The sequence below is a fragment of the Girardinichthys multiradiatus genome, chromosome 8 (assembly GCF_021462225.1).
Source record: "Girardinichthys multiradiatus isolate DD_20200921_A chromosome 8, DD_fGirMul_XY1, whole genome shotgun sequence".
Classification (NCBI taxonomy): domain Eukaryota; kingdom Metazoa; phylum Chordata; class Actinopteri; order Cyprinodontiformes; family Goodeidae; genus Girardinichthys; species Girardinichthys multiradiatus.
Window position 1 is genome coordinate 27,795,872 of NC_061801.1, and position 14,123 is coordinate 27,809,994.

The 14,123-nt window shown below is 37.2% G+C and overlaps 1 protein-coding gene across 3 annotated transcripts; it reads left to right on the top strand.

Moving 5' to 3' along the window:
- Positions 1–682: 682 nt before the first annotated feature.
- Positions 683–11,803, top strand: LOC124873073 (alpha-1-microglobulin/bikunin precursor). 3 transcript variants are annotated; one of them, XM_047373577.1, is made up of 15 exons: positions 683–919; positions 1,162–1,320; positions 3,509–3,610; positions 4,019–4,085; positions 6,491–6,561; positions 6,674–6,870; positions 7,286–7,428; positions 7,968–8,044; positions 8,153–8,269; positions 9,390–9,491; positions 9,703–9,758; positions 10,806–10,890; positions 10,984–11,151; positions 11,294–11,467; positions 11,639–11,803. In XM_047373577.1, exons 5-15 carry the CDS (start codon positions 6,534–6,536, stop codon positions 11,659–11,661), a joined length of 1,170 nt encoding a protein of 389 aa, XP_047229533.1. In that variant the 5' UTR covers positions 683–919; positions 1,162–1,320; positions 3,509–3,610; positions 4,019–4,085; positions 6,491–6,533; the 3' UTR covers positions 11,662–11,803. The 3 variants fall into 3 exon arrangements, with proteins under 3 accessions (XP_047229533.1, XP_047229534.1, XP_047229535.1); XM_047373578.1 differs by lacking the exons at positions 683–919; positions 1,162–1,320 and adding exons at positions 2,617–3,052; positions 3,820–3,929; XM_047373579.1 differs by lacking the exons at positions 683–919; positions 1,162–1,320; positions 3,509–3,610; positions 4,019–4,085 and having other exon boundaries at positions 6,519–6,561; positions 6,677–6,870.
- The last annotated feature ends 2,320 nt before the right edge of the window (positions 11,804–14,123 follow it).

Sequence of the window (14,123 nt, forward strand, 5' to 3'; positions counted from 1 at the left end):
TTTCTTTTTTAAAGACTCCGGTCCAAAGACGACAACTTCTGTCTTGTCTGAATTTAGAAGCAAAAAATGTAAAGTCATCCAAGTTTTTATATCTTCAAGACATGCTTGTAGTCTAGTTAAAACGTTAGTTGGTATTTTTCATGCTAGTATACCTAAAATAAAAATAGGAATCAATTGAATAACAACGAATATTTATTTATAATTCCAGACACCCAGATGTATACTATCAAACATAAAATATACTGTTTATATTTATAATTATACTAATAGGAAACAAATCATTAGAATAAGTTTTCAAATGAAAACAAAATCTTGGTTATTCTCATTGGAATATCCTTCCACACATAGATGATCCATTGTGGCCTTTCTTTGTGTTTATGTTGATAATTGAAGTTACAGTCTGGAAGCAGATTTACAATCTGTTTAAATGAGTCACTGTAGTGTCACAGAAGATTTTAGTACACTCAAACTCCATCAGGGTGGATCAATTTGTTTCTAGATATGCACAAGCTTTAGAGACATCCACTCTGTGAATCAGAGCAGCTTTTTCCCCACTAACCATCTGTTAAAGCCTAACTGATATTGATTGGTTGCATGTTTGCAGGTAGCTTCAAACTCTGAAGTCCAGAGATTTGTTTCTGATTAGTCTGAACAGCAAACACTTGAATGTGTGGAAACAGAGCAGGAGATAAAGCGATACTCGGACCTTCGCTCCCTGTCTTTGAAAGCGTGTGGGTAGGAATAGAAAAAGCAAAGGACTTGGAAAGCCCAAGTCTTAGTTGAGGAACAGATTTTCAGGATGCAAAGAGTGGTGTTTCTGGTGCCTTTCCTGGTTGTTGGATCACTATGGACCCTCCAGATGGACCCAGTGTTGGGAAAAAGCCCTGTTACAACATTGGAGAACTTTGATTTTCAGCAGGTGAGTGTTTAAGATACCAGTTATTATTATGCTTCTGTTGGTTAATAATGAATTGTCATTGAAGAATATCTTCACATAGTTTGTCTTTTTCCCCATTTTATCTGAAAGTTTATGCAAAAATATAATGTTTCTTTGAGTCTTCTCACCTTTACAGACAGGTTTGTGAAACCTTCTTATGTTTGCCACATTTGTTCACATGCAGATTACCTAATGTAGACTAAGTTTGTGTATTTTTCTCTCAGTTTTCAGGACGATGGTATGAAGTAGCTGTGGTGTCTACCTGTCCTCACTACATGCAGCGAAAGAAGAGCGACCCCATCATTGTGGCACTGGAACTGAAACATGTCCCTTCTCAACATAACTTTACAATGACATCCTCCACATTCAAGTCAGACTATCAGGTGTTGATATACTGTAAAAGACGTGAGGTTTCATCTGATCTGTAATGTGTTTCTTCTTTCAGGAATGGCACATGTAGGGAAACTATGACAGTTATCAGCTTGACCAGCACTCCAGGGCGTCTCTTTCACCACGTTGCGAGTGTGTTTTTCTACCTGCCTTCCTCTAAACCCTTTCTATGTGTTGTAATGTTGTTAAAAAGGTTTTTACAAAGCACAACATTAAAAACATCTTCTAACATTAATTATATGTGATGTCAAGTGTACAAAACACTGCAACAGATTTCATGCTGTCGTTATCGGTTAAACAAAGATGAAGGCAGATTGGACAACAGTCTGTGAAAAATTAAGAACACCCCAACAATCATAGGCTTGCCTGGAATAAAAAAGAATATTGACAAAGTCTTCTTTAAAGCTTTGCTTCAATTTATTATCGATTACAGACATTAATTTAGTATTTCAGTCAAGCTTAGGTCTGGACTTTGATTGGGACATTGTAAACATCTTGGTTCTGTCCTTTTTCAGCCTTTCTCTTGTAGATTTGCTGCCGTGTCTCAGGTCTTTGTGCTGTTGGTGACCCAGTTTCACCCAAGCTTAGACTGCTGTACAGATAGCTTCACATTTGACTCTTGAATGTTTTGGTATATAGATTAGTTCTCCATCGACTCAACGGCTGCAAGGCACTCTGGTTCTCTACCTGCAAAACAGACCTGAGTTATCCCCTACCACTATGCTTCACAACTGGTCTGAATAATCTGTACTGAAATTCTGTTTGGTTTTCACCAAGCATGGAGTTGGACTTCATGGCCAAACATCTTTAATTTGGTGTTATCTATTCTGTGAACATTGTTCCAGGTGTCTTGTGGTTCATGTAGATGCAGCTTTACTAATCTATGTAGCGCTGCTGAGATGTTTTTAGAAAGTAGAGGCTTTCTCTATATACCCTTTCAAACAAGCCATACTTGTTCAGGCTTTTTCTACTAATAAACCTTACCTTGCAAACTAGGGTCTGTAGAGTAAGAGATTGGACTCTTGGGATTTTTGTGTTTTCTTTGAGCAATGCATGGTCTGTCCTTGGAGTGAAATTACAGGGATGTATTTTCCAGGGAAGACTGGCAGGTCCCATAGAATAATGGACTACAAATTATTTGGAAATACCCTTATAACTCTTCTAAGAGTGACGGGAAACAAACATTGTCTTTAGGTCCTTGCTGATTTCTTTCCTTGCTGACATTGAGTTAACACATATCTGCGTGCTCCAAACCAGCAAACCACCAAAACTGTTTTTCAGAGTGGTCATACCTACTTTCCCTCTGAAAAACAGTTTTGGTGGTTTGTATTTTGGAGTGGTCATACCTACTTTCATAATGAGTTTTTTTTTTTACATACAGCTTTTATCGTTTTGTCTTGTATAATAAAGAACAGTTTGTAATCTGTTTTGCCCATTTGTACATTTGACGTCAGAATAGAATAATTTTAGAACCTGGAAAATACCTAATTTTGTTATGTTGTGATACGTAAAGTCCTAGAACTGAATAAGAGTGTACTTTGTCTTTGCTATGAATATACATGTGAAAGTGTTCCTGTGATATCAAATGAAAGTCCCTCTCTGTAGGATTTGGAGCAGACGTCGATTGCTTTGTAGTTGACACCAACTATAATGAATACGCTCTGATGCTGCAGCTGAGCACAGAGAAACCATCAGGAAATAAAACCACCATAGTCAAGCTTTACAGTAAGTCTCTGACTTCCGCAGAGGATTCAAATCTAACTCAGACTGAGTGATCAAGAGAAAGAAATGTATTTAAAAATAATATCGCAGCCACAACTCAGATCAAAACAGTTCATACCCCTAGCAGATTTATGTTTAAAGTAATCTCTTACATTTAGTGATATGTTTATTCTCACTGGAAGCAATTTCAATGTTTTTGAGTGGCCCAGTCAAAGTCCCGACTTGAATCTGATAGATACTCTGTGGAGGTAGCTAAAACTTAGGGTGATTGTAAAAGGGCCATTCAACCTCAAAGACATGAAGCTCATCACCCAAAGACAAATCATAAACAGCAGCCATCTGGGGCTTCAAAACAAAGTAAAATTAAACAGTATGAATATTTCTTTTTTTAGGTTGTTCACATCTCAAATATAAAATCTCCTCTGTTACAGTAAAATACAACAAATGTCTCCTCCTCAGGTCGAACTACGAGTGTCAGTCCTCTTGTTCTAGGAAAATTTAAAGCCCTCATCAGACTTCATGGAATAAGTGAAGACACTGCCATTATGAATCAACACAAAGGTACTTCTATACCTTTTTTTTTTCTTGTTGTGTTAGCATGATTTATTTATTATGAAGCTATGTTTTTGTGATATATCATCACATCATCAGCATCTGGGGGTTTTGCATCTTTGCAGAATTACAGCTGTTAGCTGGGATTTTTAAAGCACGTTCAAAAAGAAATGCTCAATGTACATTGTTCTATTCCTCAATTTATTTTTTTCTTATAGGTAGGCATGAAAGACTGACGTTTCCTTTTAAAGAGCTTTGATATCTCTCTGTCTTCCCAGGTGAGTGTTTTCCAGGTGATCAAATGAAGGAGGCAGCTGCTAACCACCAGGTAGCTGCTTAATCAGCAACCATGGATCTTTATATGTCATAAGAATAATCCCAAACAACAGGTGCTTTGCTTTGTTTGTTTTTATTCAGGTTTTTGTTCCTGAAAGCTCCAAATAGAATATTCCTGCAGAGAAAAAGTAAAGTGACATCTGGCCAGGTGAAAACTGACTCATTGTTAGAAATTTGTCTCTGTGCTGCACATCTTTACTGTGGTTGTAAAACACTCTACATGCATCCATTCAAACAAACACAGCAACAGGTAGCATAAAACGAGTAGAAGGAGAAGGACAATGCTCAACCCAAACAGTAAAAGTCATGTGCTAGATTTCAGTGATGATGCAGCTAACAGTCTTTCCTTCTTTATATTTTTTATGTCAAAGTTGGCATATTTTAAGCCACAATGCACACTTTTGTTTACTTCAGACTTTCCCCTACTTTTACTTTTGAAAGGTCCTAGTTGTTCAATGTGTACCATGGCGCTGAAGCAGCTAAATTAGTTTGCAGTCCTTGTCTGTAATGAAAATATTTTTGTTTAATGTCTCGTATTTATTTTAATTGTTTTTTCTCTTTCTTTCTTTCTTTCTTTCTTTCTATCTTTCTTTCTTTCTTTCTTTGTCTGTCTATGTATTTTAATTTTGTGTGTATTTTTATATTTATTTATGTATTTTATTTTTTTGTACTCCTGAAATATTAGCTGCCTGTATTTATGTATTCATCTGTTTTTTAATGTTTTTCAAATTTATTTGGTTTTCCAAGTTTTTTTAAACCACAAATCTGTGGCAGTGTTCATTCTTAACACACAATACTAACTGTGTTGTGGTTATTATTACTAGTATTAACAGTAGTAATAGTAGTAGTGGTATTTAAGTGATGTTTTCTGTCACAGGGTGATAGACCATTTGAGGAAACACTGAGGAGGATGGCCATAATGTGCGACTCACCAGATATTAAAACAGTTTAAACACTTTAAATCAACTAAACATGAAAAATGTTTTGCTCAAGTAATAAATAACTTTTTGTTTTACAGCACCTGAAATGTTATCTATCTGCTACTGTATTACTACAAGGCATAATGAAATAAATTATTTTCTGCTTTTATTATATAAGGTGCATGATTGTACGAACTCTGAACCATTTTTTTAATACGTGACATAACTCAGTACCACATGTTATGAAGAGCTAGTTGGATACAACTTGTCGTCTTAAGCAATCAGAAATCCGAGCTGGGATTTGGCTAATATAGAGCTGCTTTGGACGTAAACATGCAGAGTGATAATGTTAGCAGTCAGTCGCCAAAGTTTCTGGCAGTGAGTCAAAGCATGACTCAAGATGGATAGTGGAAGCCTCTCAAATCTCATCGAGCACTATTTAATCCATTATACGAGAATTGGAGAAAGCATGATCAGAGAAGACACAAAGAAGCCCACAGTATCTGGAGGGGAGCTGCAGAGATTCAAAACTCAGGTTGTGGAAACTGTAAATAGAACAAATATTAGTCATGCATTCCACAAACCTGACCTTTGTGGAGGAGTGATGAGAAGAAAGCCATTGATAGAAGATAGCAATAAAAAGTCCTGTTTGCAGTTTGCCAGAAGTCGTGTAGGAAACACATCAAATGTGTAAAAGAAGGGGTTCTGGTCATGTTAGGCCAAAATTAAACTTTTTGTCTTTCATACAGAATGTTAAGTTTGGCAGACAAGTAATGTTTAGCACATCACTCTAAACGCACTACCTCCACCACGACACACAGTGGTAGCATCATTCTGTGGGGATTGGGAAGCTGAGGGAATACCAATGCATGCCGCACTTTTCCGATTTTTATTTGTTAAAACATTTCGAAATCCCTAATCCTTTTCATTCTCCTTCACAATTATGCACTACTGTGTGTTGTTCTACGCACATAAAATCTCAATAAATAAACAAAAGCATCATGTTGCATCATGATAAAATGCAAGAAGGTTCAGGGGGTTTGATTAGTTTGCCTTGTGTTGCAAATGCATGTCATGCAGTAAACACTTTCTGTAATGTTGGAGTAAAGATTTTAAAAGGCAGTGATCAAAGCTACAAAAGTATGCTGGCACTTTGGATTTGACCTGATTTAACATGGCCAGCATGCCCACTTTTTGATCCGCAGAAGATGTGACTAAAGGAAACAAGCCTTAAAAGATGAAGCCATGGTCTAGAAATCATTGTATGTTAAAACCCCATCAGGACAAGTCATAAAGAAACTCTTTATCACTTTAAAACCTATCATTAAAAAAACCTTTTTTCACTATTTGTTTAAAAAAAACATGATGTATGGATGCATCTGCACATTGTTGTCTGTTTGCAAATCATTGTGCTAGGTGATCTCTTGAAAGCAAAGTTATAGCTGTATTGTTCAACTAAATATGGGAACTATTCCTGTATTATACTGTAAAATATATTAGAAACTGAAGTGATGCTGCTCTTTTCTGTGCACCCTCAAACCACCTATGCTAGCATGCAAACCAAGCATGTAAACATAGATCCACACAAATCCTTGTAAACATGACTTCCTTGTTTCTTTTTTGCTCAAATTAGGACATGTATTGAACAGCCAATATTGCAGCAACATTGAAGTCCAATGTTTGAAGGGTTCACTGCCCATGCTGGTAAATAAACAGAACTTTGCTCCTTAGCTTGTTTGTGTTGTTTAGAATGCTCGACTGTGGGAGTGATTACGCTCACAGTCCTTAACGGTTCAATGTGCGGTCCCCTTCTCAGCAGAAGAGAGGTGGTGTCACTGTGTCGCACACCTAAAGGACAAGGTTCAAGATAAGTGGACCCAGAGTTCTGACAAGATGCAAAAATCTGTGATTCTGGTTTCTTTGCTGGTATTGGGATGGATGTGGACCCCCCAGGGGCTCCCAGTTCTCCCAGATCCTCTGTACAGCACACAGGAGAACTTTGACCTGAGCAAGGTAAGGAGACAACCTCTTTAGTTTCTCAAAATTGTTTCTCTAATGTATCATACTAAAAGAAATAATACTGTTTAGTATAAAATATAGAAGCAAGGAAGCAGATATTGATCTAAGATTATTTATTCTTGTTTTAGAGATGTATTTTCCTTTTATGGTCTTGTTAATATTTAAGGAATCAAGTGATCTTTCTCCTTATTTTATTCCTCACATTTGAGTATGAAGCAAAGAAGGCAGTCAAAAATGTCACCAGTTTCTAAATACAAAAGATTCAAAGTGAAAAACTTCAAAGACTGAAACAATGTTTTACATTTTGGTTGCATTTTAGAAATCTTCCACAATATTTTAACTGTGTGTTGATTTTCTGTTAGTAAGATGTTTTTGTTTTCATTATATTTTTGATAACTCTTCATGACAGTTTTTGGGAACATGGCACGATGTTGCGAAGGCGAGTACATGTCCCTACATGCAGCGCCACAGGGGAGACCTGGCTATTGGCAAACTAGTGCTGCAGAAAAGCACTACGGAAGGAAAGCTCAAAATGACCCGAACAGCCCTCAGGTTGGATTAAACTTGGATTATACTATCATATTTCTAACTGAAAAGTCAAAAGTACCATAAAAATTACATATTTTATCAATCAGCAAATCATGTTTTCATTTGCAAATTTTTCAATATTTATTTTCTTTGGAGTGAACTAATTTTTTTATTATAATAAATTAGAAAAAAACACATTTCTATATTCACAGTAAATTAACAAATTGTAAAACATCTAAAACTTGTATTTAGGTAAAAACAGTATAGGGTTGATATGTGAGGCCAAAATCAATGCTTTGAATTTTTTTTTCAAATTTCAAATTTGATGTATGCGCTTGCTGATCACTCTTAAAACCACAGAATTCAAAGAAATACATAAATATTGAAGCAAAGTACATCAATGTGCTTCCACTCCAATGTCTCTGTCTTGGGACATTAGCAAACATTACCAATGTAATAAATTGTATTATTTTGGAATGATTTTGTTGGATTATCAGTAGTTGATTGGTACAGTGAATAGATTCTAGAGTCTGATCACTTGGAATAAACTGTTCTGTGTTTAGAATGGGAACATGTAAAGAGAGGACCGGAGATTATGAGTTGACCTCCACACCAGGACGATTTTTCTACCATGTTGCAAGTATGTTCTCTCTCTCTTGTTCTCTGTCCATCTGGTAAATCTGGTGATTGTGCTGAAATGATTAACAGAGAAAATAACTTTTGTTGGTCGTTTTCTCCCACCCTGCAGAGTGGGGGGCCGATGTGGATGCTTATGTGGTTCACACCAACTACAATGAGTACGCCATTATGATCATGAGCAAACAGAAGTCGACGGGTGATAGGAGCATCTCACTCAAGCTTTACAGTGAGTGATCACCTCCTGTAGATTTATCTCTGGAAAATAGATGATGGAAATTATTAACACACTTTTAACTAAATACTCTTTAATGAAGCACAACACAAAATGTGGACACATGTTTGAATTTCCTGTGGTATATTTGTATTTGCTTCAAGGATGAGTTGTTTATGGTGAATATTAAGAAAACCATTTGTCACATGCTGGTGTTTGTAAGTAAGACCTAAATGCAGAATCACTGTGAAAAGGGAAAGCCTTCCATCGGAGCACACCCTGGAGAAGTCCCCAGTCCATCCGCAGAACACATGGAAAACCTACCATGCCTAGGGGCAATTTAGAGAATTTCAATAACCTTATAGTGATGGTTCTGGACTTTGGGAAGACGACGGTGTACCCGGAAAGAACTCATGCATGCATGAAGAGAACATGCTAAGATTATGCAAAGAGACTCTTGGCTGGGAATTGAACTAGAAAAATGCCAAAATACTAAGAACTGCTCCACTGTGCAGCTGGGGAAGACATTATGATAGTAAGTAAGACAAAACTAAAACTGTGCAAGACAGAAATGAAAGATGCCAATTGACAGGACAATGATAAATCTAACAATAAAACTGAATAATTTTTCCAAGGGCTGATCACAACAGACACAGCACAGATGCAGAAATGTAAATGAAGAAAAAAGGTGAAATGAGAGCAAAAAGCAAAGCATCTCAAAAACAAGGAAACAGAATGTGAAATAGAAGCTACATGATAGATAAAAGATATAATTTCAAAGTAAGCACTATAACAGAAATAGAAAAACATGAAAAAAATCAGAAAAGAAGCTGTAATCTGGGTACTTTTGTTCAACAAGAAAAACAAAATCACACATATTTCATTAGATGAGGAGAAAACACTCCAAATGGGCCTCATGTACAACAAAGGACAAATATGTGTGAAAGGACCTCATGCCCTCTGTTATGTACAGTGGAGAACCTGCAATGCTTTGGGCCTGTTTCTCTTCCTAAGGCTCTGGGAACCTTGTTAGCCTGCATAGCATCATGAACTCTTTAAAATACCAGAAGATTTTAAACATTTAAATCTAGTGTCCTTTTGATAAATATAAATATCTGTCATCTGTTCTCTGCAGGTCGAACAAAGACTGTGAGACCCACAGTGCTTGAAGACTTTAAAGTGCTCGTCAGACAACAAGGAATGGGTGACAACACCATTTTCATTAAAAAGGACAAAGGTAGATAAACACAGCTGCCTGCAGACAGATGTTCAATCATGCATCTTTTTTTTTTTTTTAAGGTTATTAATCCACATATGGAAATACTCTTTTTTTATGCATCATAATAGTTGAGACATCCCAACACAGCGTATTTTAAAAACTATACACATGGCGTCTATAAAGCGATGCATTCATATATGAGAAAGGTCTCCATTTTCTCTGTGTGCAGGTGACTGTGTTCCTGGAGAGCAGGTGGCAGCGCCTACGACTCAGTCTGAGCCTCAGGTAGAACCATTCGTCCTGAACTATATGGTTGAAACCAGATTTTTGGACCCAATTTGTTAAGTGATTTTTTTTTTTTTTTTGGCAGAAGTATACATGGAAGCCACTTTGTAAATAGTTTGACTGCAAGATTTGCATTATTGTCCATTTGGAAGACACATTGTAAAGCCAAAGCTATACATTTCTGACTGATGTCTTGAGATGTTGCTTCAGTATTTCCACACAAGGCTCTTTCTTCATGATGTCATCTATGTATTTTGTGAAGCGCACACATCCCTCCCACACCACATGTTGCTGCCACAGCTGTATTTTACAGTTGGGACGGTTTTCCCAGGCTTTGAGGCCTTTTTTCCTCCAAATATAATGATGATCATTATGGTCAAACACTAATTTCAAACTACTGGACCTGTCTCAGAAGAATTCAGGCCTTCGTCCCTGAGTGCAAACTCTTTAAAAGCATAAAAACCTTACGTATGTATACCTTTGAATTTGAAAAAGTCCTAAATATTTTCTCATTATTCTGGCATTTAACATATAAAAATAATTTTAGTAATCTTAACCAACATAAAACAGGAAACATTCAGCCCAATTTAATGTCAGACAGTGAGAAAAAAAAGGTTATGTGTATTTTTACAAACACATTTCATCATTGCTATTAATATTGCTTTTAAAAAAGATAAAATCTAAAGGCTAAATTAAAAAAGCTAGTATAAGCCGTGTACTAGAATATTTTAACTAAGGAAAAATGTGAGTGGAAAGGTTTTCACCAAACCTGACAGTGTTTTCTAGAAATAATATGTATATGCATTTCTCTGTGCTCTCAACAGCGACACAACAAGAAAATATACATTTAAAAACATGCTTTTTTATACAACAGTTGTTGGGTAAATGGTTAAAATGGCCATAGTTGAAACAAATTAGGTATTTTAATATAGAAACATACAAAAATCAGTTTGTACGTGTGACCTTTAGGTAAAATTTGAACTGAATATAAATTGGGTTGAGATAGATTGAGTGATGTTGACTGAGTTTTGTCTTTTCATACTGCAGCGAGTGAGGAGAAATGTGGTACCTTCTTTGGTTCCTGAAGACACAGAGGGCTCTGGTGACGATACCACCCTGTTCAATGGAACCAGTAGGAGATGAGCTACAAGCAAAACATAGTTTAATACCTTTAGATGCTGTTGTACCTTTTGTTCTCTGTTACACAGCCTCTCTGTCTTCACAGAGGCTTGCAACGCCGCTCCGGACACAGGACCGTGTTTCGGGATACACAACCGCTTCTTCTACAACTCTTCCTCAATGAGCTGCGAGCTGTTCAAGTACGGAGGCTGTTTGGGCAATCAGAACAACTTCAAAACTGAGAGAGAGTGTCTGCAGAGATGTCGCACAGAGGGTGAGGCAATATGACATTTTGCATGGAATATAGCATTGGTATTGGGCCAATAAGGAGATTAATGTGTGCAGAAAGTGACTCATGAATTATATAAGAACTGTGATGATCTTTCAGTCAGGGTTCATCTTATTTGATTCTCCAGCTGTATGCCGTCTACCCATGGCTGCCCAGCCCTGCACGGGCCAACCAACTATCTGGGCCTTCGACCCCTCCACTGGGCTGTGCGTGCACTACAAACCAGGCTTCTGTCAGTCCAACGCTAACAAGTTTTACACCAAGTCAGAGTGTGAGGAGTACTGCGGGGTGGTGAAAGACGGTAAGGCTGACCCGGAAATCTGACAAAGTACCAATCTAGAAAAGTCTTTTCCATAGAAAAAGCTGAAAACGTTAATCTCTGTGCAGTTTGGCAGAATTTGTATTCCTTCAACTGTATGTCATAAAGTAAAAACATTGTTCAGAACATTTCATGTATTTCTCTGTCATGCAGATGATCTGCTGATGTCAAACTAAGCAAAGTGAGGAATCGCTGCTGCTCTCCATAAACTCTTTTCACAGCGATGAATTATGAATCAGTATTGAACAAGGTGCACAATAAAAAAACACATCTCAGCAAATCAAGCTGTCAATAAAAAGCCAACATGTTGTGGGTTGATTATTGTTGAAGTTTCTGTTTGTCCATGCAGCATTCAAAGACATACAGGTCCTTCTCAAAATATTAGCATATTGTGATAAAGTTCATTATTTTCCATAATGTCATGATGAAAATTTAACATTCATATATTTTAGATTCATTGCACACTAACTGAAATATTTCAGGTCTTTTATTGTCTTAATACAGATGATTTTGGCATACAGCTCATGAAAACCCAAAATTCCTATCTCACAAAATTAGCATATCAATAAAAGGGTCTCTAAACGAGCTATGAACCTAATCATCTGAATCAACGAGTTAACTCTAAACACCTGCAAAAGATTCCTGAGGCCTTTAAAACTCCCAGCCTGGTTCATTACTCAAAACCCCAATCATGGGTAAGACTGCCGACTTGACTGCTGTCCAGAAGGCCACTATTGACACCCTCAAGCAAGAGGGTAAGACACAGAAAGAAATTTCTGAACAAATAGGCTGTTCCCAGAGTGCTGTATCAAGGCACTTCAGTGGGAAGTCTGTGGGAAGGAAAAAGTGTGGCAGAAAACGCTGCACAACGAGAAGAGGTGACCAAGGAAGATTGTGGAGAAGGGCCGATTCCAGACCTTGGGGGACCTGTGGAAGCAGTGGACTGAGTCTGGAGTAGAAACATCCAGAGCCACCGTTACAGGCGTGTGCAGGAAATGGGCTACAGGTGCCGCATTCCCCAGGTCAAGCCACTTTTGAACCAGAAACAGCGGAAGAAGCGCCTGACCTGGGCTACAGAGAAGCAGCACTGGACTGTTGCTCAGTGGTCCAAAGTACTTTTTTTGGATGAAAGCAAATTCTGCATGTCATTCGGAAATCAAGGTGCCAGAGTCTGGAGGAAGACTGGGGAGAAGGAAATGCCAAAATCCCAGAAGTCCAGTGTCAAGTACCCACAGTCAGTGATGGTCTGCTGCTGGTGTTGGTCCACTGTGTTTTATCAAGGGCAGGGTCAATGCAGCTAGCTATCAGGAGATTTTGGAGCACTTCATGCTTCCATCTGCTGAAAAGCTTTATGGAGATGAAGATTTCATTTTTTAGCACGACCTGGCACCTGCTCACAGTGCCAAAACCACTGGTAAATGGTTTACTGACCATGGTATCACTGTGCTCAATTGGCCTGCCAACTCCCCTGACCTGAACCCCATAGAGAATCTGTGGGATATTGTGAAGAGAACGTTGAGAGACTCAAGACCCAACACTCTGGATGAGCTAAAGGCCGCTATCGAAGCATCCTGGGCCTCCATAAGACCTCAGCAGTGCCACAGGCTGATTGCCTCCATGCCACGCTGCATTGAAGCAGTCATTTCTGCCAAAGGATTCCCGACCAAGTATTGAGTGCATAACTGTACATGATTATTTGAAGGTTGACGTTTTTTGTATTAAAAACCCTTTTCTTTTATTGGTCGGATGAAATATGCTAATTTTGTGAGATAGGAATTTTGGGTTTTCATGAGCTGTATGCCAAAATCATCCGTATTAAGACAATAAAAGACTTGAAATATTTCAGTTAGAGTGCAATGAATCTAAAATATATGAATGTTAAATTTTCATCATGACATTATGGAAAATAAGGAACTTTATCACAATATGCTAATATTTTGAGAAGGACCTGTATTACATGATCCCTTTGTGCAAGTATAAGTAAAGCAGGACTTAATTTAAAAGCTGATTTTTAAGTAAGAAAACTCTGAAGTCGTTTAAAAACAAGTTAATGTAGTTCATAGTTAAAAATTGTCTTTTTCTGCTAATATTCTTAGTTTTGCTGTCTTTGTTTGCTTCCTATTTATTCACCATTTAGCCATTAGTTCCTTTAGCATATTCAATAAATACACAAACTTATTGAAAAGAAAACATTTTTTAGTAACTCTATTCACTAAGTGAAACAAATTACATAGAATCATGACACACAGACTGATATTTTCAAGCCTTTATTTCTGTTGATAGTGATTTTCCACTTACAGCGAATAAAACCACAACATTTAAGATTAGAATATTACACTACATCAATAAAAGAAAACATTTTAACAGGTAGATGTGGGCTTAATGATAAGTATGTTTCATACCTTTAAAGGTTATTATTTTCAAAAGCTACATTTAATCTGACAACAAGCCTAATCGATTTTTATTTATTTTGATTGTATAAAGACAGATACAGTGCCTTGCAAAACTATTCTTGTGAAGCTTTTTTAATATTTTGTTATGTATCAACTACAAACCTCAATTTATCTTCCCCTAAATAGTAAATAGAGCCACCTGTGCGTAATTTAATCTCAACATAAATCCAGCTATTCATTGAAGG